Source organism: Anguilla anguilla, chromosome 4 (assembly GCF_013347855.1).
Source record: "Anguilla anguilla isolate fAngAng1 chromosome 4, fAngAng1.pri, whole genome shotgun sequence".
In the NCBI taxonomy this organism is placed as follows: Eukaryota; Metazoa; Chordata; class Actinopteri; order Anguilliformes; family Anguillidae; genus Anguilla; species Anguilla anguilla.
The window spans coordinates 48,777,362-48,800,392 of NC_049204.1; the positions used below are offsets into that span (position 1 = coordinate 48,777,362).

General features: G+C 39.2%; 1 protein-coding gene across 3 annotated transcripts in view; it reads right to left on the reverse strand.

Moving 5' to 3' along the window:
- The window catches only part of LOC118225822 (V-type proton ATPase subunit H), a 58,819-nt gene extending 36,451 nt beyond the window's left edge, over positions 1-22,368 (reverse strand). Inside the window, exons 1-10 of one of the 3 annotated variants that reach the window (XM_035414807.1) lie at positions 22,216-22,366; positions 20,507-20,629; positions 15,789-15,912; positions 13,716-13,815; positions 13,031-13,120; positions 11,775-11,888; positions 6,931-7,035; positions 5,673-5,720; positions 2,272-2,369; positions 1,446-1,638 (exon numbers count right to left, since the gene is read on the reverse strand). In XM_035414807.1, coding sequence (XP_035270698.1) covers positions 1,446-1,638; positions 2,272-2,369; positions 5,673-5,720; positions 6,931-7,035; positions 11,775-11,888; positions 13,031-13,120; positions 13,716-13,815; positions 15,789-15,892 — 852 coding nt within the window. In that variant the 5' untranslated portion in view covers positions 15,893-15,912; positions 20,507-20,629; positions 22,216-22,366. Of the gene's footprint in view, positions 1-1,445; positions 1,639-2,271; positions 2,370-5,672; positions 5,721-6,930; positions 7,036-11,774; positions 11,889-13,030; positions 13,121-13,715; positions 13,816-15,788; positions 15,913-20,506; positions 20,630-22,215 lie in introns of all 3 variants that reach the window. The other 2 variants (XM_035414808.1, XM_035414809.1) reach the window with 2 other exon arrangements.
- Between the last annotated feature and the right edge of the window lie 663 nt (positions 22,369-23,031).

Consider the following 23,031-nt stretch of genomic DNA (forward strand, 5'->3'; position numbering starts at 1 on the left):
TTTTAGCCATAAATCATTAAAATAAGGCTCTGTGAAATCTTCAGGCACCACCACAGCCGCCAGCCAGCTAACCTTCTGTGGGGCTGCAACAAAAGATGCCGAGACAAGGCAGTTCGTGTTCCTATCGAGAGCGACTTGGGCCATTAGGTAAACAGCAAGTCAATACCAGCGTGAGAGCGCTCTGTACTTACAAAGGGGAGAAGCACGCATGGCAGATTCCGCGTTTTCCAGGGAGAACAGACTATCATTTTAAATGGCACAGACAAAATGACCTCTATTAATTGGGATCCTTAAGAAGTCCCAGGCTCGCACATCAATGAATATGGCGAACTCATTAAAAGACTTGTATACAAATCTGTAATGTACAGTGAAAGAGGTGATAAAATTTCCTTTGTAGCCAGTGTGTAGTAATACTGTCTGATGTTTTTGATTCATTTGTTAATTAAACCTATACTCATAAAAACCGGGAAGATATTAAAGGGGTAAGACAGGGAGTGTTATCTAAATGGAAAACACAAGCTTGGAGTGATGCACCACGCTTACGTTTGAAAATGCAGCAATCCAATATCAAGCATAATAACATCCAGTGAAATGTTTACACACAGCCACTCTGCAGCAGAGTATTCAGATTACCTCCCATGAAAATGAAGAGAGGGCAGAATGCGGCCGGAAGCTTGCGAACCAAAGCCCAATCACAAATCATCGCCCACGACCCTCCCAGATATGAGCACACTTTAATTTACGCGTTCTCTTTCGCATTCCTCTGCTGTAAGCCAATCAGGTCCACCGACCCCCTGGGGCTTAAGCGCTATTGTTTTCCTTTCAACCGGAGCGATTTACTGCCGCGCAGATGACGTACGTCGGAGCTAACACTGCAACAGAGTAGCCGCCTCATGCTGCCATGCAGGACATAATTCATGCATCGCATTACGCAGCTCTGGGGAAAGTGACCACACCGGGCCAAGAGGAAATAATAAAAACGCCAGGCCCCTCTTGGTGCACAACCCCCTAATGCATCCCGCACTGCCAAAGGATCCTACACCCACTCTGAATAGAATACTTAGTGAAATTATGTTTTACGACTGGCCCCCTTCAGAAGCCTGCAGGATTTTAACTTTGCAGTGGTGAATGTTAAATAGTTTGCATTATGCATGGTCCTTTTAATTAAATTTTACATCTATACTGTGAGCCTTGCATTATATTATATAATATAATATTATATTACACTATACTATATTACATCACATTACAGTTAAATTCCATAACCATACCCTCCCGCATGTGTGTGCATGTGCACTGCATGACAGTGCAGGATCAAACGCAGCATTAGCATGCACGTGTTGGTCTGCGGTCTCATCAGTTCGGGTAATCCCCGGCAGCGCCGCCTCGCTGTGGCCTAGGATACCGATCCCCTCGGGGGGGGACGCGCCGGCGCCCGGACCCACCCTGAACGCGGCCAGGATGATCCGGGTGACCTTCTCTTTGACGGACTCCTGCAGGATGTCGGACAGCGCGGGGACCACGTTGTAGCGGCGCAGGTGCTCGCACATCTGGGGGCTGAAGGCCAGCAGCCAGATGCAGAAGATCATCTGGTACTGCAGCTGGAAGCCGCACTTGCTGCTCAGCACTGCGGTGATGCTGAGAAAACAAGAGGAGAGCCTTGCCTTTGCTTTACGCTAGTCGCACGCATGCACACAAGATCAGTCCAGACTTATTGGTATCACTGATAAAGATGTACCAAAAGGCTGAAGAAAATCATTACAACCCCCATTAACGAGATATATTCTAATCTTCCCATGTGGCAAATACTGTATTGTATTAATAATTCAATTGTCTCAATCTAAATAAAACATTTTTTAAAATTTATACAGCATGCTGTTTCAAAAAGAAACAGGTTTCACCATTAGCGCCACCCTGTCATAAACACTAGCCTAGCCTCCCCTTGCAATGACAACAGCACAGACCTTTTTCTTATGATGTTTTATAAGGTCGGTAAACACACCCGAGGGAATTTTGAAACATCCCTTCATGCTGAAACTTTCAAGACCCACGAAATTTTCATTTTTGGACTGTCACAGGTTTTTGACAGGGTTAAAGCCTGCAGCCTGAGCTGGCCATTGCAATACTTTGATTTTGTTTCCACAGAAACATTTATAGATTCGATTATATGTTGCTATATATACCACATCGCTTAGCTTTTTCCCCAAGTGACATTTTTACTGTAAAAACAAGTAAAAAGAAGCCAAGAAAAAGAAAAAAAACCTGCCTTACCAGTTGACACCATCAGCTTCTACCCAGGCAAATCGATACTCATTAACCCTGAGCATCAACTGCAAGCAGCCAGCCACACACTGAACATACTGGGAGCTCTGAAAGGGAAAGCAGAACTGAAATGAGTGCATTTACAGAAGGGAAAACACTGAAGATGCCTCATCTCCCCAGGAAAAATAAATTTAGCTTAATGACGAATTTCTGCCTCAAGGTTCATCTTCCAAGAGGATATGCATTAAACAAAAGGACAAAAGGAAACAAAAGAAGAAAGGATGTGGAGAAATAGTATTCAGGCAGAAATATCCTAATTAGATAGGCATGGAAGAGAAACCAATAAGAATTTTAAAAGATAACCTTGTTGTATTTTTCCTCAAAAAATCTGAAGTAGATAGCTATAGATGCTTATAGAGAGTTTATATATTTATAGGCCTTGAACAGAGGGTTGTGTACAGTAAATTTCCATATATTCCATTGTTGTCTAACCACAATTCATTCATCACTGATTTGTTATTTTATTGCTATTATGATATTTTATAAAAGAATATAATTTTGCTTCGGGTTTTTAATTAAATCAAACCTTTGAGGACCCTTTCAGTTGTGAGTGGCCTTGTTTTAGAATACTTTCTTCTAAATAAAAGGAAGTAGACTAGACACCGCACACATTCACAGTGTAATGACTAGAGGGGTAAACAGGGTTTAAATCACCCTATGCAGGTGAATCAGAAGGAACAGTTGTGAAACTTTCCAATGGCTGGACAAAGGCATTTAATATACCTTGGACATTTAAAATTCAAGCCCGATGTATTATTTATCTCAGCCATATTAAGCATAGCTTAAATTCTTAGCCATATTAAGCATATCTTAGCCATATTAAGCATAGCTTAAATTATTAACCATATTAAGCATATCTTAGCCGTATTAAGCAGAGCTTAAAAACAAAGTGTAGTACTCTGCCTGCCCTGGGAATATTATAAATATCCTCATTTATTTATAAGTGGCTATTTTGCATTCTTTAAGGATAAAGGAAGAATATCAAAAGAAACAGACAGTGATGTTTTTAAATAAAAGTGTTTAAATAAAGCACAAAGCAAAAGCCCATTATTCAAGTAGGGATGCTAAAGAATTAAGACAGAAATGATAAGGCCAACCATGCCTATTTTAGTGAACGTATGGTTTAAGCGTTGCTTATCAAATAAAAGAGGGTTGTATTCAGCAAAGTTTGAGAGGCTATTCATAGCACCACAACCAAATGGATTAAGAGTGCAAAATGTGCACAAAATACACAGTGCATTTCTTGATGTTAGCTGAGCAACAGAGTGTTACATAAATGATGAAATAGTATTAATGTGCTACTGGCCTTCAGGGAAGAAAAAGGCAAAAAGGAAAAGATCAGGACAGAGGTTATTGGGAAGGACAGAATAAAGGGAAAATTCCTTTACTGCTTGTCAAAATGGCACTAATTATTGCTGCTTGATAATTGATAATTAACTTGCCATATTCTGACAATGTGTTCTGTGGCTTGTAGAGAAAGTCCTGTTTGCCTGCTGTTCACTATTCAGAAAGACGTTACAAAGGTGTTGTTGCATAGGGGGCAAATGCCAACGATTTGCAATTTTTTAGAAAACAGGCAGGCCACTGGTGCTACCTTTTACTCTATTAATTGCCATTCATAATCTGATGTGAAAAACAGGTGGACGGCTAAAAATACCTATCAATAACATGCTTAATTAACAAAATAAACAGCTGCTACTGACCATTATAAAATGGACATTATCAACTAAATTATACATGATTTAAAGATTTTTTTTGTTGTTGCCGATATCCAAGATTAAAGCTACTAATACGTTGAATATATACATATACCATTTACCCGTAGCAACGTACCGCATATTTCAACCAGCACATATTTATTCCAAATTTCTTGTTAGTTGCAGAGTCAATTGTATGTATGAAGACATGTGCAGATATTTAAGTGTATTTAAAAGGACACATTGAAAGGAAAAGACAAACTAATATAAAAGTATGACATTGATTTTCCCTATTCGACTGTTTAAACAATTTTATAGCCGTTTCCCTTTTTTACTAGATTCCCATTTCCTTGATTCATGAAGACATCTGTATTCCTCAATTGATATTTATGTTTCTCATTTAACCACAAGCTGACAGATAATCCATCATTGACTCTTAGGGTAGAGAGTAATAAGATACATGCCAGAGACCATGCAAATGAATTAGAGCACCAGCTAAATTAGCTTGTTCTTTCCATTTCATATTTTCAATTCTCTAGATTCACAAAGAAAAAAAAAAACTGTTTAACAAGCACAAAAACGTCCAGACCCACAGCGCACCTCCTGCGCGTGCGCCTACAAAGGTTGTCCGTGAGTGAGTGAGTGAGTGAGTGTGGTGTGTGAGTGAGTGAGTGTGGTGAGTGGCTGAGTGAGTGAGTGAATGAGTGAGTGTGGTGAGTGAGTGAGTACAATTTGCCGCGCATAGCCCACGGCGGCAGTCCTGCGGTGCCGTGGGAAAATATCACAATAATAACTTTGCAGCCTTTGCCTTTGACATTTGTGAGCAACCTCGTGATTAATAGCAATAACTCTGTAATTGATAATAATTTAAAACATAATTATGAAGTACTGAATGTTGTTCGGTTGGCTAATGAGGTTGGCTAATGATTTCCAACATTTAGCTTGTTAGAATACCAAACAGGGGTTGGCTATAAAATTAAATGTTACAGATGCATACATTAATCTGCATCAATATGCATGTTATAGCTATTAGCACATACTATATAAATCAACCTTATAAAATTATATAAGCCATGTACAGTATCCCAAAACCCTGCTTGTTAAACATGTGTTATAATGTGTATAATAAAAAAAGATGTAGGTTTGTAAACTAAGAGCAATTTGCCATTTGCAAAGTTCCTTTCAGTGCCCTCTAGTTCTACCCAGACACTTCACCGATGGTTGGTTAGAGCCTATCAATCTGGAAACATTCACTGGAGGAGGTGCCACTGAAGCCGCAGACACAGTGTAAAAAACGGAAGGAAAAGCGTTATCAGTCTGTTATCAGCGCCTTTGAAGTGATACTGATAACATGTCAGCGCAGAATACTAACACACAAGCCTAAATCCATTTGACAGGACGTTCTGATGGACAACTACGTGTTGTGTTCATTGCGGATTATCGTTTCATGACTCGAGAGACGTTTTCCCAGAACCTACAAAATACCCAGTTAATTTGCTCCAGAGCCTCCTCACAGCAGCAGGGATATTAAAGAGAAAGGAAGAGAATAAGTGCAGCTGGATGTTATACGCAGAAGGCGTGAAAAGGGTTTTCACTAGAAAGGGTTTCATTGCAGTATAAATTTCAGGAGACTTGGGCAGATTAAGTACTTACATCGCTGGGAGACACTGCTCCTGTTTCTGCCCCTGCAGGATGCTGTTTCTAACGACAGATGGAAAAGGTAAGGATTGGGAGAAATGTAACCTGCACTACCCCCTCTGTATTTACTGGTGGTATGAGCCCCTCTAAGCACTGCTGTTGTATTGCGGGTGTATTGCTCTGGTACGTGGTCCTACTCAGACCATTTCCTGCAATGCAATCACACCGCGATGCCTGTGGAGGAAATGATTAGTATGATCAGTTTAATGGCAAATGTCACAGTCTCAAAAACGAGACCGGCATTTACTTGGTCCTGCGTTTACTTGCTCCTGCGTCCCCAGACTCCTGTTTAACAGTGAACGAACCATGCCAAAACAAATTGCACCAAATAATTGAAGTAGATCAGCACATCAACCTATGGAAGAAAAGTGTAACAAATTAGTTTTTTATGAAAAAATATTTATATTTGCTTACTTTATAATTACGCAGAGAGAATGAGTCTAGAGAGCAATGGAATAGCTCAGTTTGTGAATTTAGCAGATATGATCAATTAAAAATAAATTAAAAGCAGTCAAAATCAAAATATGCTCGGACTGCTTCTTGAGCAAGACCTTTTAACTTACAGAGTGCATTGTGATTGAAAAGGAGCAGAGTGATGTATGTATGAGCATAAACATATATGAGCATTCATGCCATACATGCAATTAAAAAGTAGAGGGCACAGCGAGATCATCGAGAGAAAAGGAAAAGGGATTTAAAAGAGAAGACAGAAAGATGAACAGAAGCGGAAGCTGAACCATTAGGTGGTTTAGCAGTCACTGGGTCAGATAAGGCTATGCGAACTACAAGACAGGAAGAACACAGCACTCAACAGACCGCGGCACTTGTGGACTACTTTGACTCTGATTAAAAAAGAAAAAATATTTATTGGGTACAGGAAAGGCTCAAAATTCAAGTATGATGTAAGGCAATGTCAGTGGTGAGAATAACACAAACAGCCTCTACATAGCTTGCTCTTTTATTCACTGCAGTCCAGTGCTTACTCATGAATCTTTTTTTTTTCTCATTAGAGTCCAGCAACACATGGGTAGTTACCCAGACTTCATCAGACCAGTTTCAATTCTATTCTGAGGTTGGATGTGATGTTGTGATGCAGACATTTGCTAAGTTTAAAAAAAAAAAAAAGCATAACGTGATGTGCTAATTGATGTGCTATCAGAGAGAACACTGCTTAGGAGCAGACTGTGTAAATGGAAGCTGTAAGAATATATACCTGTGAGCTGAGCTGAGTTTTGATCCAATTAAAGTAGTAGTTCAGGTCGCTGCCTTCCATGAGCTCCCGACCCCAGGCTGCGAGTTTGGCGATAATCCGGGCGGCCTAGAGCAGAGAACACGTCCATTAGCCGCAGGCCAAAAGGCTAATCAACCTCACCTCTCACCAAGCGACTCCCCTGACTTTTAATGCGGCCATTTCAGCGTTGCCTAAAAGGGAATCTTTTCACACAGAACTGAACACTTAGGATACTCTCTCCAATGCCTTCAGAGAGATCACTAATGGTGATTATGCTTATGGCGATTTTCCTTTTTTCGAGTTCACAGCAGTTTTTAAATATTACCACAAAACTTACACATATACTTCTAATCAATATCAGCCATGTGTATCATTATAACTGTGGCAGATGCATAATGCAGGTTTGCATCGGTTCTGTGAATCAATTCATTTTCCGTTTGTATTAGAAAGCATATGGAGGTGTCAGTAAGCAACAGGATCGGCTGTCACCATGTTGGTTAGCCTACAGTTAAGCCACTGGACACACAGTTAACACTGCTGCTGGACAAGGGAAGTCATTAAAAACAGATGGATTGAACTGAGGATGAAAAGCTTTTGAGGGACCAGCAGACCTGAAGAACTAAAGACTTTGACTAGACACAAAACGGCTGTGGCTGCTCACACTGAACAGCTGTTTAAAGTAATGAATAAAGACATCCAAAGTTCAAAGCACAAAGCTCTATGTGTAGCCTTTTATTTCAGTAAAGACAGAGCATTTTTGTCAGAACAGCTACTGAAAATATTGCATTTGTCAAATTACAAAAAACTCTTTATCACCAATGTCTATGGACATACTGTTTGTAGTTTCAATAAACTGCTTGTCTCCCAAGGCAGGAAACACGGCTACTGCAAGAATTTGTTCAAAAAACTTACAAAACCGAAACAACAAAATGTATATATGAAAAATGGAATCTAGCACATGCACAGGTTCACATAACACATTTTTGGCATTCAATACAAACATCTTGGGTTCACAATCTGTGTAATCTGTGTATTGTGACTTTTGTGAGTCTGTAAGTTTATATCACCGTATTTCACCGACAGGAACTGGTTCTTGGGCAGAGTGAAAAAACACCACAAAAATGCATTGTGACGATTTAGCATTCCCAAACAAACTTAAGATTGATCAGACCACTACAGAACACATGCAGTGTTTTACTGAAATACATTCACTCTGTATTCTAAGAGAAATTGTGACCTACCCAGGCCACCTGAGCCCCAGCTACACTGATCCAAAATTCACAAAATTCTTCCCATCCATTATTTATTAGCTCACAGAAAAGAAGTTTGGTTCAAATTTCTATTAGCTCCTAAAAGGTGACAAAGAAAATATAAAATTTGATTTTTGAAACTTTTTACATGTACCAAGCTTTCTATTGGTTTTTTCATTATAAGAAAACATGTTTTCAAATTATTAAATCAATATTTCTCTACACTGCAATAGCAATGACACAGAAATGAACAAAAAACTGAATCGCTGTACAGCTCTGATACAAATACAGGAAGAACATACTCCAAGGACATGCCATTCTTCCATACTCCCTAGCATAACAGTGTTTTTACAAGCTTCTGTCATCTTCAGATCCACTTCATTTTGTGAAAATGGTAGTGACATTTTGACCACATAGATTAAAAACAATGTGACAGTATATTACCAGGACAACTGTGTTGAGGGAAACACAGTTCAGCGTAAATCCTGTTTCCATTTCATAATAAAAAATATCTTCCTCAATGCAGCATAGCATTTCATATACCAAAATCCAAATGTGTCAAGTAACACTCCATACAAAAGTAACCTAAATAAAATTTTAATGGATTTATTGTAATTATTACTGTGCTGTGTCACTGGCTTCAGTTTTGACAGGAAATGATTATAGAACATTTATCTAGATAAATAGCATTACATTTAAACATTTCTCTAGATTTAAGATAAGACAGCCATATTGTACATGCTATAAATCTAGGAAATGCAGCGAAATGTTTTGCATCATAATGTATGTTTCCTCCATCTCATCCCTTTGCAGAAGTATATGCAACAACAGCTATGTCCAACTGTCATTTCTTGGACATGACTCATGCAAAATTGGGGCTACAGAGGAATGCCTAAGTGTGCTGCCCCCCACTGGAAAATGTGACATATTTTTCACTTTGTGTTTATAAATTTATTTTCCTTTGTAAGCACACTTGACTTGTGTTAAAGTCAAATCACAATTGGGACATATCCTGTACTCATTATGCCCCCCCCCCCCCCCGCCCCCCATTCTTCAGCAGGTAAGAAGCCATAAAAAACTTTCTTGACTGATTACCAATATGAATATCCTGTATTAAACATTTCATAAAAGCTGACAAATATCAGAAATAAACAATAACAGTACAGCCAAACACCTACATGTTTCAATGCAATTTCAATTGGCCATACTTTATTTCTTTGTCTGTCTGTCAGGGACAACACATTTTAACTCAAGTGGCACCGTCCCTTGTACTGTGCCAGGGTTCTTGTAACACAGCTAATTTTAGACATGTTTAACAGTTCAACAGAAGCAGACAAGAGGCCGACTCTGGCCTATAGAAACAGAAGTCAGCGGTCGAACGCTCGGGTCTCAGTGAGGTGTTCCAAAGAGAATGCAGCAGAAGCTTCTGCCAGCGCTCTGGCCCACTGAAGCCTGACAAATAACGACTGAAACCTTCACTGGTTCAGCGGTCTCTATATGCCCACTGCACAACTGGCTGTTTGTGACTCCAGCTATTTCATCAAACAGAAGAACCAAATCATGTTTCAAGTACCCCCACCCCCCAATTTATATAGTGAAAAGACTAAACAACACAACAACTTGCTACCTTTGAAGCTATTACAGACACTTCCAAAAGACCCACAAAATTAACATCAGAGGCTGGTTCATACTAAATAACCTTCAAATAGCCCATTTTGAAAAGCTGCAAGTTATGGATGTATTTATCTGTTGGCAGTTGAGACCTGTACAGACTTCTATTAAACAGCTTAATTTAGTGCCAAATGGAGAAATGAACATTCACAGCTTTACACGTGCTATTAATGACCATCTGAGTGATCATAGTGAGTCTGCAGAAGTATGTAATCTCTAGGTGAGACAAAGAATAACATAAGTTTATCAATTCATCAAAAGTTTATCAAATTAAAAGCTTTTCTAACAGTGTGGAGTAGACAAATCAATATCACAATGTCAAAACCCTGATCTCATTCCAATAAGTTTTCCCAGTTCTTTTTTCATATTGCAAAGAACCCACGCATGCACACACACACACACACACACACACACACACACGCAATGCATGCACGCTCGCACGCACAAACACACACACAAAAAGCAAAAGCCGAATATTCATCTAAATGCTAATTTTTGTTCCAGCAACCATGTACTCCAACTATTGTGAGCGTCTACTGTGACCTTCCTCTGCACCTTCAGCCTGCAATGCCACCTGTCCCAGAGAACACACTTCATGCCCTCACTGAGGGGGCGGGGGGGGGGGAGTAATCTAATGAGAGGTGGTAATAAGGCAGCCCGCCCGGATCTCTGCCATCCCAATTTTCAGGCCCAGACATTTACATGCCTCCTCAGTCGACTCCCGCCCACCGTAACAAGCTGTTTCAGACAGGTGAAAAGTGCACCTCCTCAGGCAAATGAAGTGTCACCCGCCAGCCTCTACAGAATACTGGGGAACTGGTTCAGCCAGGCAGCTCCTTAAGGCTCATAATAACTGCAATTACATTATAACAAAAATTAGTAGGGATTCCTCAAGCACAGTTATTCCAATCAGTTATTTAAGTGGCAACATGGCAGCAGTGCCGAACAGACACAAAGTTATATTATCTTTTTCATTTTTAAATCACAAAAGTATTAATAGCTTTTTGCATTTGAGCACAAATCCTGCTTTGAGGATCTCAGTATTTATCAATTGCAAAGAGCCACCGGAGGCAGACAAGCTGGCAGAAAATGTGGTGTCAATGACATCATTAATCCTCTGACACCGAGCATGGTGCCCCAACCACGGGAAGCAGTCCTCTTAATCAAACAGCAATAAAACAAACATTTCTTACTGGGCAAAATGCATTTAAAAGCCAAGATTCCCACTGAGCCATCGGTCACATTGTCGCATTAGTCAGTAACTTTTGATGGAGAACAGCGTAGAACCAATCGGAAAGCTGCATTTGAAAACGACATCCCATTGGTACACGTAGATTGCTTTCTGCGTTTCTGACCAATCGAAGGGAAGGGAGTGAGATATTGTAGAACACATACAGAAAACACTTTCATCATCATCATCATCATCATCATTATTCCTGAACGATATTTATTGTTTATTGATGCCTGGCACAGTTCTGTTTGTGATTTGGCTTGCTTCAAATTATACAAATATATAATATGTTTTGTGTGATGTTTTGTATTGCTTTTTCATGCCTAAACATAAATAAAATAGTCTTGTAAATAAGAACAAATTGTGTGTTGGCTGTGGGTAATGAAATACAATAATTTCACTTATGTTTTTTTCTTCTGTTTTGGGCCTTTCATTGCAGTTCACACAATATAATGAAATGACTGTTGGATGGTTTATTTGTGTTGCTGAAAGTGTTCTGAAAAAGGCTTGATGGTAAATTTAATGGTAGATTAACATAATGAGTCAAAAAGCAAGAGGGAAAATAAGCTTGGGTGTCTGAGAGTTACAACCAGCAGCAGACTACAGAGGAGTCACCCCAGCTATGTGTGTTGTGACAGAACCAAAGGCCAGGCCTCTCCGTTATGGCTACTCACCATGTGGACGGTGAACAGATCCTGGCGGTTCAACATGGGGAGGAAGTACGACCAGGCAGTGTTCTTCATTTTCTTGGCATAATCGAAAAAGATGTTCACTCGCTGGTGATTCTCCTGAGTGGTTCAGAATGAAACACAGTTTGAGGAACTGAAAGCTCAGATTAAAGTCTGTTGCAATATTCTTTTGGTTGTTTTACAAGCAGACTCATAGTGTGATGCAAAGCTGTACTTCCAAAATCTCATACTGATGTAAAGAAAAAAGAATAATGCAAAAAAGGAGAAATATATAGTCATCTAACTTTCCAAATGGTTTCCAACACGGCTCAACAGCACTGTATTCATTATTCATTTGCTGAAATAAACATTAAAAAACCCATAGCCAATCCTATTAGAAAAAATCTAATTATTCCATTTTCAATGCAATCAAGACAACTTTTCTACCCTGAAACGCTCAGAGCACAAAAGAGCACCTAACTAAATGAGAAGCAGTGACAAATTAGATGAGGGAAGCGGAGTGTTCTGGACAAACACAGGACTGTTGGAGAGATGAAATGTAAAGACAGCAAGCCAGAGAGAGAGAGAAAGAAAAAGCACAGAAGTGTATTAATTACCGGTCACCAAGGGAGAGGAAGAGTTATAACAGAGCTAAGAGCCATTCCCCGTCTACATTTTAATCGGCTCCAGTGACAGGCTCATGAAGCGGTGAATATACGAGAGGTCAAATTCGTTTTTCAACTTTTACTTGAGCAAGAAATACTGTCAGTGGTCCACATGGACCACCATCATCGGCCATCAGCAAAACTGATGCGGCATTTAGCAAGATAAACGCATCCATCCACAGCAATAATTCTTCTGGCAAACGGTGTCACACTGGTGCCAACTGTTGCCAGGCTGCTTGCTTTATGGCCAGTCAAGATTGCTCCATCATACTCCCAAACTTTCTTTGTGTTTATCATAAAGCAATTTCCACATACTTCAGGAACTGTTCCGAGATGCACTCCAGTCTATACGTCAAGCTTGCTTCCCATTTGCCTCTAGTTGCCAACATTCTCAGTCTCGTAAAATGCAGCTTCATAGTTTACATTCTATGCAAAATAGCTCCACTTCACTATGTAAAATTTCTGAAAGGGTGGTGACAATACACAGCATGAGCAAGCAGAATGTAAATATGCAGTAAATATATTGAAATGCAAAGCATAAACTAAACTATTTGTTTACCAGGAGAGCTCGTGATATACAAGAATGAGCAATGTTACCTGCAAGGTGTCATCAATCAGTGTCAGGATATATTGCACAGTCTGCTCCTTAGAGATGTGCGCCATGAGGTTGAGGAAGGTTTTCGCACACTAGAACAAAGAAGCACTTATCTCATTGGTTCACTTCTCACAAACAATGCAACAGTCCTGTCAAACAGTGGGAGGACAAGCAAGTCTCTTAAGGCTATCATGAATATGTCTTAATGCCTAAGATAATACTGCATAATCACAATGAACAAAAGATATGGTGTGACCTAGTATAGGTTTTTGCCTAGTTTTACCTAGTTTTATAATCTAGTACAAAACAAAAGTGTGATGAATAGGTCAAACCTATCCACCGCATAGGGAACTAGCTAATTCATTCTACCAATTCATTTAACTGCATTCTGTGCAACTCAGCATGGACCAACCATTTTGGAGTTAAGTGATAGTGTTTCTCAGCGTAAGTGAGGATGCGTGTATCTGAAATGCATCCAAATCCTGCATAGCGGGGAGTGCCAAAAAAACACTTAATAATGTTCCACCAGTCAGGACCAGGCCCTCAGTGAATATGGTTTGAGATGCAACAGTTAGGCTAAGAATTAGTATAGGCATTTCAGAGTTAATAGTGTACACTTCAAACAATACTCAATGGAGGGCCCTGCCTTTTCAGAATCACTTTCACGAAAATTTGGCGAGGATTTACCTGATGCCCTTCAGTGGTCAGGATAGCTTGCTTGGCCTCAGAATGAGACATCTCAAATTTCTTGATAAATTCACAGTCCTCTGCAGAAATCATCTGCCCTCTGAAAGATATTTTAAAGAAATGACACCGTAAACCACGGGCTACACAATGGTAGTACTGCACACAATGGCCTGTTTAAAATACCAAATTTAATCATCCGTCCAAATGTAGCATAGACTAAAATATGTAATTGTTTATGACAAGACAAAACAACCAAATCAAGAACTGGAATACTTTAACAATGAAATGAGTTATGCCGATCACAAAACATGTGTTCTACTATGTATGTTTCCAGGCAGGTTTAAACACACATGTCATGGACATACAGAATGGGCATTTTTTAAGCAGGCAGTGGTTTAGGAAATGCGTTTAAAGACCTCCTGTGTCATAAATGAGCCAATGAAATTTAAAGTTTGCCGAAGGAATAAAACCTTGGCTTCAGACTGAATGTCAGCATGTGATTACGCTGAATTTACCTTGCTCTCATAATGTCAGAGTGGACATAAGCAGTGACACTGCCATTTCTAACATTGTTCCCTCCAGGTATAAAAGCTTCAATTGGCAACACCTACCCTCACAAACAAGCAAAGCATTATAATCACCTATTTAAATCTCTGAAATTGAATTGTATACCTCTTTATCTAGCACAACATCAGTAAGCCATCCACTAGAACCTGTATTACATTATAGAAACTTCACTTAGCCGAATTCATTCAGTAAATCATTAAATAAATGATTGAAGAATACTTGTCTGCTTCAGAGGTTTAACTGTAGTACTCTATGTAATTAACAGGGAAAATGGTACAGAAAACAGACAAATTAATGGCCTGCAAACTAATCACTGTCAAGACTTTTTTTTTTTTAAGTTTCTTTAACATCTGTGCTCAGTAAGGGTCAGCAAGTTAATACAGAGAGCAAGCACACCAATCATAAGGAACTTTGACAGCCGTGTGCAGCCAGCTGTAAAATGGAGATGACAGGCACCTTAATAGCTTAAGCACAAGCTACTCAGAGAGCCATTCCAGTGAGGAAACAGGGAGACACAGAGCCACGAGACTCTCATCCTGTATATTTAAAGGCTGGTGCAGACACACACACATACACAAGACAGTGAGTCACAACCAAAAGCCCATGGAAGTGCCAGGCAAAGAAGACAAGACATCCTTCACATCCACACTCAGATAAGAAATGCACTTTCATGACAGAGAACGTCGTAGCATAATGTACGCCTATAACAGGACGATGTGTGCGAGAGCTATGTGTCGGCCAACGCTCGGCGTATTTCTTGGTGTGCCAGTGCGCCCCGCTGCCATTTAAACAGTAATTTTAAATTATTCACGAGCTTCAAACCTCAGGGGCATGAATCACATAAAAAAGAGAACAGTTTACTGTCTATTCATTCACAATTCATTGCATTAAACTTAAGCTCAGCAGCAACATCACACACAGAAATGAGGAGTCACTAATTTGAGTCCCTTCGTCGGTCTCCAGTGTTCCATATTTAGCAGATGCCACCAGATTTTCCACAAAAAAAAGAATCAATTCCAATTAATTGTACTACACATTCATCCTGGTTGAGTACAAGTAATCCATAACTATACATGGGTCCTGCATTCAAATTGCCTATTTATACAGACCACAGAGCCAGGCCCATATTCAGATTGTGTTCCATTCAAACCGCAACGGCCAGCATGTGCAAAATAAGCACAACTTTGGAAGGAGGCCAACGCAATAAACAAACATAAAAATAGTCAAACCCATAAAATTTTAATTTATGTAATTGTTTAAAAAAGAATAACTGAAAATAAAACACTATCGTGCAAAATATGTTTAAGGGGGGACATTTCACACACAAATATCAACGTTGGGTTTTTTTTTTTTTTTTTTTTGCAGGTTTTCATGTTAAAAGATGACAAGCTGTCATTACCCCATTCATCCATGACAAAAGCCTCAGTGATAGATCACCTGTCATTCCCTTTAACCCCCACCAGTCTCAAAGCTACAATGGGACAGACTGGGCTTCAGGCTACTCACTGAAGGTAGGACTGCCAGTTGACCTTGTTGGCTCGAACCTCGGCCGCTTTGGCAGCAATGATGTTGGTGGGGACCGCAGCATCCACAGCTCCTCGGATGTCCATTTTGATCAGCTTTCTCTGCACTGGATAAAAATCGGGATGCTTTTTTTATTTTTTATTTTATAAATAAGAAAATAGTTTGTGACATATTAGACCACTGAACAAGCGTGCCATTTCAAATTTATTTCAGCAATAAAACATGTAGCCCATAAAACACTGCACAGAGCAATGGCAAATGGTTAAACATGAAAATGAAACGGATTCAAGTCCCGAACAATGAAATGAAAACATGATTACTTTCACACAAACTATATTAAATCAGTGCTGCAGAATGGAACACACAGATTTTAAATGTGAAGTGATTTCCTAAGTAATCCTGGAGTACTAGGTAGTTTAATGACCAACTCAGAAGAGTAATACTGGAATGCGGAGAAGCCTACAGAGCGACAGCAGAATAAAAATCCCAAGCCCATCATAGCTCTATTTCACTCTGACAAAATACAGCCATTAGGCCAAGGGCTAAATATGCCTTTTGCTAATACCAATAATGATTATTGTTGGACGCATAGGCCTACCAGCTAACATTATAAATTGCCTTAATGTTGCACATCTCACAGTTAGTCAGATGCTTAGTAGCTACAACAATTATTCTTTCACTCTGAAATAAAACTTACAGTAAATCTTCTTTTTCTTCCCATTTACCAGAACTGAATGAAGCCATTGAATTTTACAGGCTAAAACCACAAAAAGTGGATCTCCTAAGGGCAATGATAAACTATAACTTCTCAACAATGCAGTGTTCTTAGCAGGTGTTTTGGGAACTCTAGTTTGTAGTACTGCAACAAAAATAACCACAGAGAGACGGTCATGAAAGACGCTATAACAGGAAAGGTGCTGTAACAGGCAAGCACAGAAGAAAAGAAAAGAATACATTTGATGTGTTAGATAAGATGCTATTGAGCTGTGAGCATGTTTACTTTATCAATCTGCAGAGGCCCACTGTACCACAAGAAATAAAAGAAAGCATCACAAATGGAAGGAGTCATTCAGACACCTTTGTGGAAATAGAACAATGCGGGTTGTTAACGTGGAAAGATGGCATTATATATATATATATATATATAATAATAACATAGAAAAGCTTGCATGCTCAAGGTCATCTGAATGTTCTGACATTAATTAAAGACCCTGTGCAGTCAAAATCATGATTTTAAAATGCTTATATTATGACCAAACACCAAAAACTTACTTACACATTGATTTTAAAAGTATTTCATACATGTATGTAATGAATTAGATTTTTTCCCCCTAAAAACTACAATGCTCGACATTGCCGCCTGGTGGAGAATTTGGTATTGGTGGTTTTGAGACCAAATTTGTGACGTCACAAATGTTTCTAATTTGCATTGACCAATGTGCGGTGGCCAAAACACTCACCCAGTATGAATATTTATGTAGTGTGCGCTCCCAAGTTCAAAGCCATGACCAAATTCTCAAATACATATCGCGTGGGTCTGCTGCTAACATTAACTATCCAGTTCAACAATGCCTTATTGTGTGATTAAAGATTGCAGAGATAGGAATGCATCTTTTCACGCCTTGCCAAAAGATCCAAGTCTCCGAAAGGTCTGGATCGATTATACATAAAACGGTACACAGTTAGAAATATCAAAGGTTACAAAATTGTGCAGTACACATTTTACCCCTGATTCATTCTACAATTATGAACAGAAGAGGGTGGGTTTTGCCAAGACAACATTTCTAAAGCCAGATGCTGTGCCAACTATCAATCAAGATCAGGATAAGGTCTGTTTGTCTTTTTTACTTTAGGCGTTTTACGTATGCTACCTAGCTCAATGTGCATGAAACGCAACGTAGCTAACTAACCCAACCAGGAAATCCTAGATAGCTTTGATGCTATCGATCATCTAATTAAGCCTTTGCTTAATGTGATCAGTTAATGTTAAAGTTACTTAACATTGAGATATATTATGTTACAAATCATAATGTTAGCCGTCCTAACCTCACTTTAGTCCGCTGTCGATAATGCTTAGCCCCAACGGACGCTTACCAGTTAAACGGACCGGTTCCGGTAAGCATCCATTTGGGCTAGATGACGTTCTGCTTTTAGCTAATCGAATCAAGCCTACAAACTATAATGTTACCGTTAACCTCATCTCCCCAATTTACTTGCCGTCTGGCTATCGATAATTTTGCTAACATAGCAATGAGCTGTACTTATCTTGTGTAAATACAGCTAACGTTAGCTGGCGAGTGTAACGTTACTTTATTCTCCAGACTGTTATAACGTTACTGCTGCAAAAAAACCAATAGATAGTGTTAGCCTATGTGCTAACGTAGGTTATCCTATAACATTAGGGCCCTGTATTGTAGGCTGTAAGCGATGGGCTCATATATATACGGCTCAATATTTCTAATGTTGTTATTGCTGTACTCGTTATCCATTATTACGGTCGTATGATAACTAGCTAACGTTAGCTAACAATTGACGTTACGTGGAGTGAGCGCTGATCCAGATCAGTGGGAGTGAGCGGCCCAGGCTGTGAATCAAAAGTGAATGCATAAATAATTAGGACAGAACTGACACGACCAGCCAGTTTTGAGTCTGCTATATTAAGAAATTCAGGTTTTACATCAAAGGAGGTTTTTTTATCTTTTCAAAGTCTAATAAGTAGAATATATATATATATATATATATATATATATATATATATATATATATATATATATATTGTAATTTAGTAACTAAAGGAACAATTTAAATGTAAGAAAAGGGAGGATGCACAGGGTCTTTAAAGGAAACAAAGACAAACCTAACTTTCATGACTAAAAAATAACAAATATTATAATAACCCAGATCGACTGGTCAATACCCTAGCAATCATTAATAATAACCCATTCCAGTACTACGTTTTTTTTTTTTTAAATGATGAAATGAGAAATCATATAGGCTTGGCCTAGGCTACATGCAGTTAGACCTGAAGATATAACACATAGACCTTATATTCCAGATAACTCCACTACTAACCATCACAAACCAGGACAATCTTTACATTACATTAATAGCATTCAGCCGGCACCTTTATCTAGAGTGAATTACAATGCAAATATAAATGCAAACGTTAGGGAACAGAGTGGATTCGTTGAACCTCATTCACAAAATTATTCTTACTTTCGTTCCTATGAAAAAACTATGAGATTAATAACACATGCGCAGACCTTTGTTTTGTGCATATCCCAGGTGTTTGAGATGATGAATGCTGGCTGTTTGTAAATGTTACGCGCAATCTCATTCATGGGATTTACATAAGGAAACAGCCATGAACAAATACAGATAAGAAAAAAATTATGAATGCCTAAATGTTCTTGGAAACTTTCTTACACACAGTTTATGATGAAATGTGACTGCACGCATGTTTCGTGAATGAGGCCCATTGAGGGAAAGTATAGACCCAAGAGAACAGCATGTCAGGGGTTGCTGGGTGGCTCATCTTAAGCACTGCTCTAGTGCATGGGTGGGCCCCATGATCTGGGATCAAATTCTGACTGTGCTAGTGCTGATTGTGGTCACTAGACCTGCAGTGATGCATAACTGGCGGTAGCATTGCCCCACGGTTAGAGAGGGGTAATTCGGCCAGGATTCACATCTCATCACTCTCTAGCGACCCCTGCTGGTTTACAGGGCACCTGCGGTCTGCTTGTTAAAGCTGCACATGTTCCTCCAACGCACATCTGTGTAAGCTTGGCTCATGGGCCATAGTGCAAAAAGAATCAGCTGGCAATGTCACATTCTTCAGAGGAATGTGTGTGCTTGTGTACACTCTCCCGTATAAGCTGCAGAAATTAAAATGTGAGAATGACTGTATACGAGTGGGCATTCAAAACTGGAGGCAAAATGGGGAAAGCACAGAAAAAAATAGAGAGAGGGATCGAAACAGACAAGTCTTTTAGCAAGTCTCTTCTCCTAGATACAGCCTGAAGTATGAAGTCTGAATCCTATGAAGGAAAAACTTGCTGCTCCCCGCATCATGCAGATCTCTTTCAAACACAGCAGATGTTTCTCTTTCTGAGAATGTGCTACATCGACATCTCAGAAACATTCAGCACTGTCATAATAAAGCTTAACATATAAGGTAAAATAGACTTTAAAAGTAAAATGTAGGTTCAAATGAGTCTCAAAGTTACAGACCCATTCTGAATATTAGAAGGATCTTGGAGAGAAGAGATGGCACAATGACTCAGTTTTTTGTTCTAAATTTCCAATAATCACTATTTATTTGTCAGACACTTCTATCCAAAGTGATGTACAATAAGTGCATAATGAAAATCACTGGAACAACTGCAGAACACAGGTCCAATAAGATACAATTCTCATTAAGTATCAGTAATCCATAGCATGAACATCAAATTCACACAGTAAGCATAGGCTAGCTATATCAGGAAAGTTATGGCTAGGAAAACTAGAATTGAGGCATGATTACAAGACATATTACAAAGAACTACAACATCTAGATGATAGAACTACAACATCTAGATGATAGAACAAGTGCAACAGAAATGTGCTAGATGGAGACACAAGTGTAACATGAAAGTGCTAGAAGATCAAGATGCAAGGATACAAGTGATATAAGACAGTGATCCAAGATAGGGAGTAACCTTGCAGGCGAGTAGTGTTAGAGTTAGTCAAGGTACAGTCTGAAGAGATGCGTCTTCAGACCACCATGGAAAATGGGCAGTGACTTCACAGAGGAATGGGGAATTTGTTCCACCACAGGGGAGCTAGGATGAAGAAGCACCGTGGTTGGGGCACACCATTCACCATTCACCCGGATAACGAGCAATAACAATAATGCGATTATAATTGTCCAGGAAACAGCATCGATATTCACTCTTGTGAATGTTGTAAACCACACATTAATGCCATCTGAATTTGGCCACGTTAGGCATTTAACATAATAGATCACCAAAATTTGTTTTTCAAGATCTTCTTTGCTTATGAATGTCATGGCTCACCATTTCATGCTGCTGCTGCATACCATCTGAGGCACTTCCCCCTCCACTAAATATTTTCCAGGGGGAAGCCCTGTTATAAGAGGATGCACTCTCAGTGTTCAGCTCAGTCATATCAGGCATAGTATTATTTGTGCAATTAAACAGGCTTAACCAAAGACACATCATTTTACCACATGTAAAATGTAAAGTTACATTTTGTATATTACAAATATATATGTTATATTATAAACACTAGTAGTGGATATATTGTAATGTATTTCAAAATAATTCAACCCAGTTACTGTGTGGAAATATACTTATGGCTACTGGTGGCCAAGTATTAGCTCATCAATACTGTATAAAAATATGATTCATACAGCCTTATGGTTTTTTTTTCATCATTAGGTATGTTGGTATAGGCCACTTAAAATGCTAAGCATTGCAGCTCTGAACAAAGTGTACATAAAATACCAAACATATGGCCTTAAGAAAACATTTTGATTTTGTTAAAATAACAAGTGTAAGATTGCTAATGCTTATTCCCCTGCAATTTACTGGATACTACGACACTAAATGGCACTATGAGCATGCCACATGCGTAATTTAAAGTTAAAGGTTCACTTCTGTAAAAACAATCACGACTTTAACGTTTCTTTTACAGGCTGTTCTTAGTCTCACCATGCACGCCGTCAATATAACGCAATTATGCTGTTGAACATAATTCAATTGTTGGTGATCTGTACACAATTCTCGGATAATCCAATATAATAACACCGAATATGTGACAACTAGAGGTTGGGGGCATTCTTTATGGTTGGTCAGTGATACATTTTGTCAGTGTATGTTACGTTACACGATGCTGAGCAGACGAGTGGTCTTAAACGACATGTAAAAGTAGCTGGATACCTTCCAAATGTAACTGAGAAATTTTGAGAAGTAAAACTAGCAACGTAGCTTCGTAGCTTGCTATACTAGCCATACGCATCAGACCTGCTAGCTAGACCGCAGGACATGTACGTGCATTTGCATCCTTGTAAATAATAATAATAATTTAAAAAACAGCTATACAGCATGTAACTACCAAAAGCACACTGTATTCAAATAATGTCAATTCCTCACGTACAACCTGTGCTTGTGTACTGTCTGCAGTGATTCCAACTAGCTGGCTATAGTTCAGCTTGCTAAACAGCTAGCATGGGGACCAGCTGATATCAAAGTTACCTTATTGTATCATATACAGAATATTCAAACGCTCAAATATCCTAAGTAGTTAAGTATTCTCAGCAAATCCTGAACTAAACCACTCAATGACATGAATTACATAGACGGCGAAATATATAATGAGAAATAACTGAATATAACGCTCCTCTTACCTTAAGGATCTCAGCTGACTCTCTGACACCAGACAACCCGTGTCATGTGATTAACGTGTCACGTGGTGTAGACGATGGTAAAATCATCTCCGTGCAGTCACTGCTGTAAATAGTCTCGTTCACACAGGACTACAAGGAGACGATGTAACTCGTGTTTAATCAATTCTGGACAGGAAGTACAAAATCTCTGACGTCCCATTTATTGGCCTAACGTGTAGTTTAAGTCTGAACCGAGACGTGAACTAGCTAAAATGCTTGGCGTTGACACAATTCACATAATCTTCGCAGTTTTTCGTGACACAACCTGAATTCCCAGTTGTTGATTTCTGTGGTGGCATTCGGGTGAAAATGTAGCCTTTTTGCATTATTTTCCGTATACATTTTATTTTACCTTTTCAGCGTGTTCATTCAGGGAATAATTGACGGAAAATCAAGGAAGGGACGTGTCGCGTAAGATATGTGGACATAGATATGTGGTAACTAAACCAGTCTTTCACTTTCGCCTGGGGTCTGTAACACATAATTATAGTGGCTGGTTCTGACTGAATGTGAAATTAACCCTCACCTAACATTGCATGCAGCCTACACAAACCGACTGGGGTCATTTTTTAATCCTACATATGTATTACTTTATTAGCTGCGACCGCAGCTCTATAGCTCTAGTTTGTCGGTCGGTCGGTTGGTCCACAGAAAGTGTCCCATCCCGTAGCGGCTGAGTAGGCTACTTTCAAGGCCGATTGACCAAGAGGGACCGTGGCCTATCACAAAAAGGTGCATAACCTCTGCGCATAACTCCGATTTGCACAAGATTTTGTG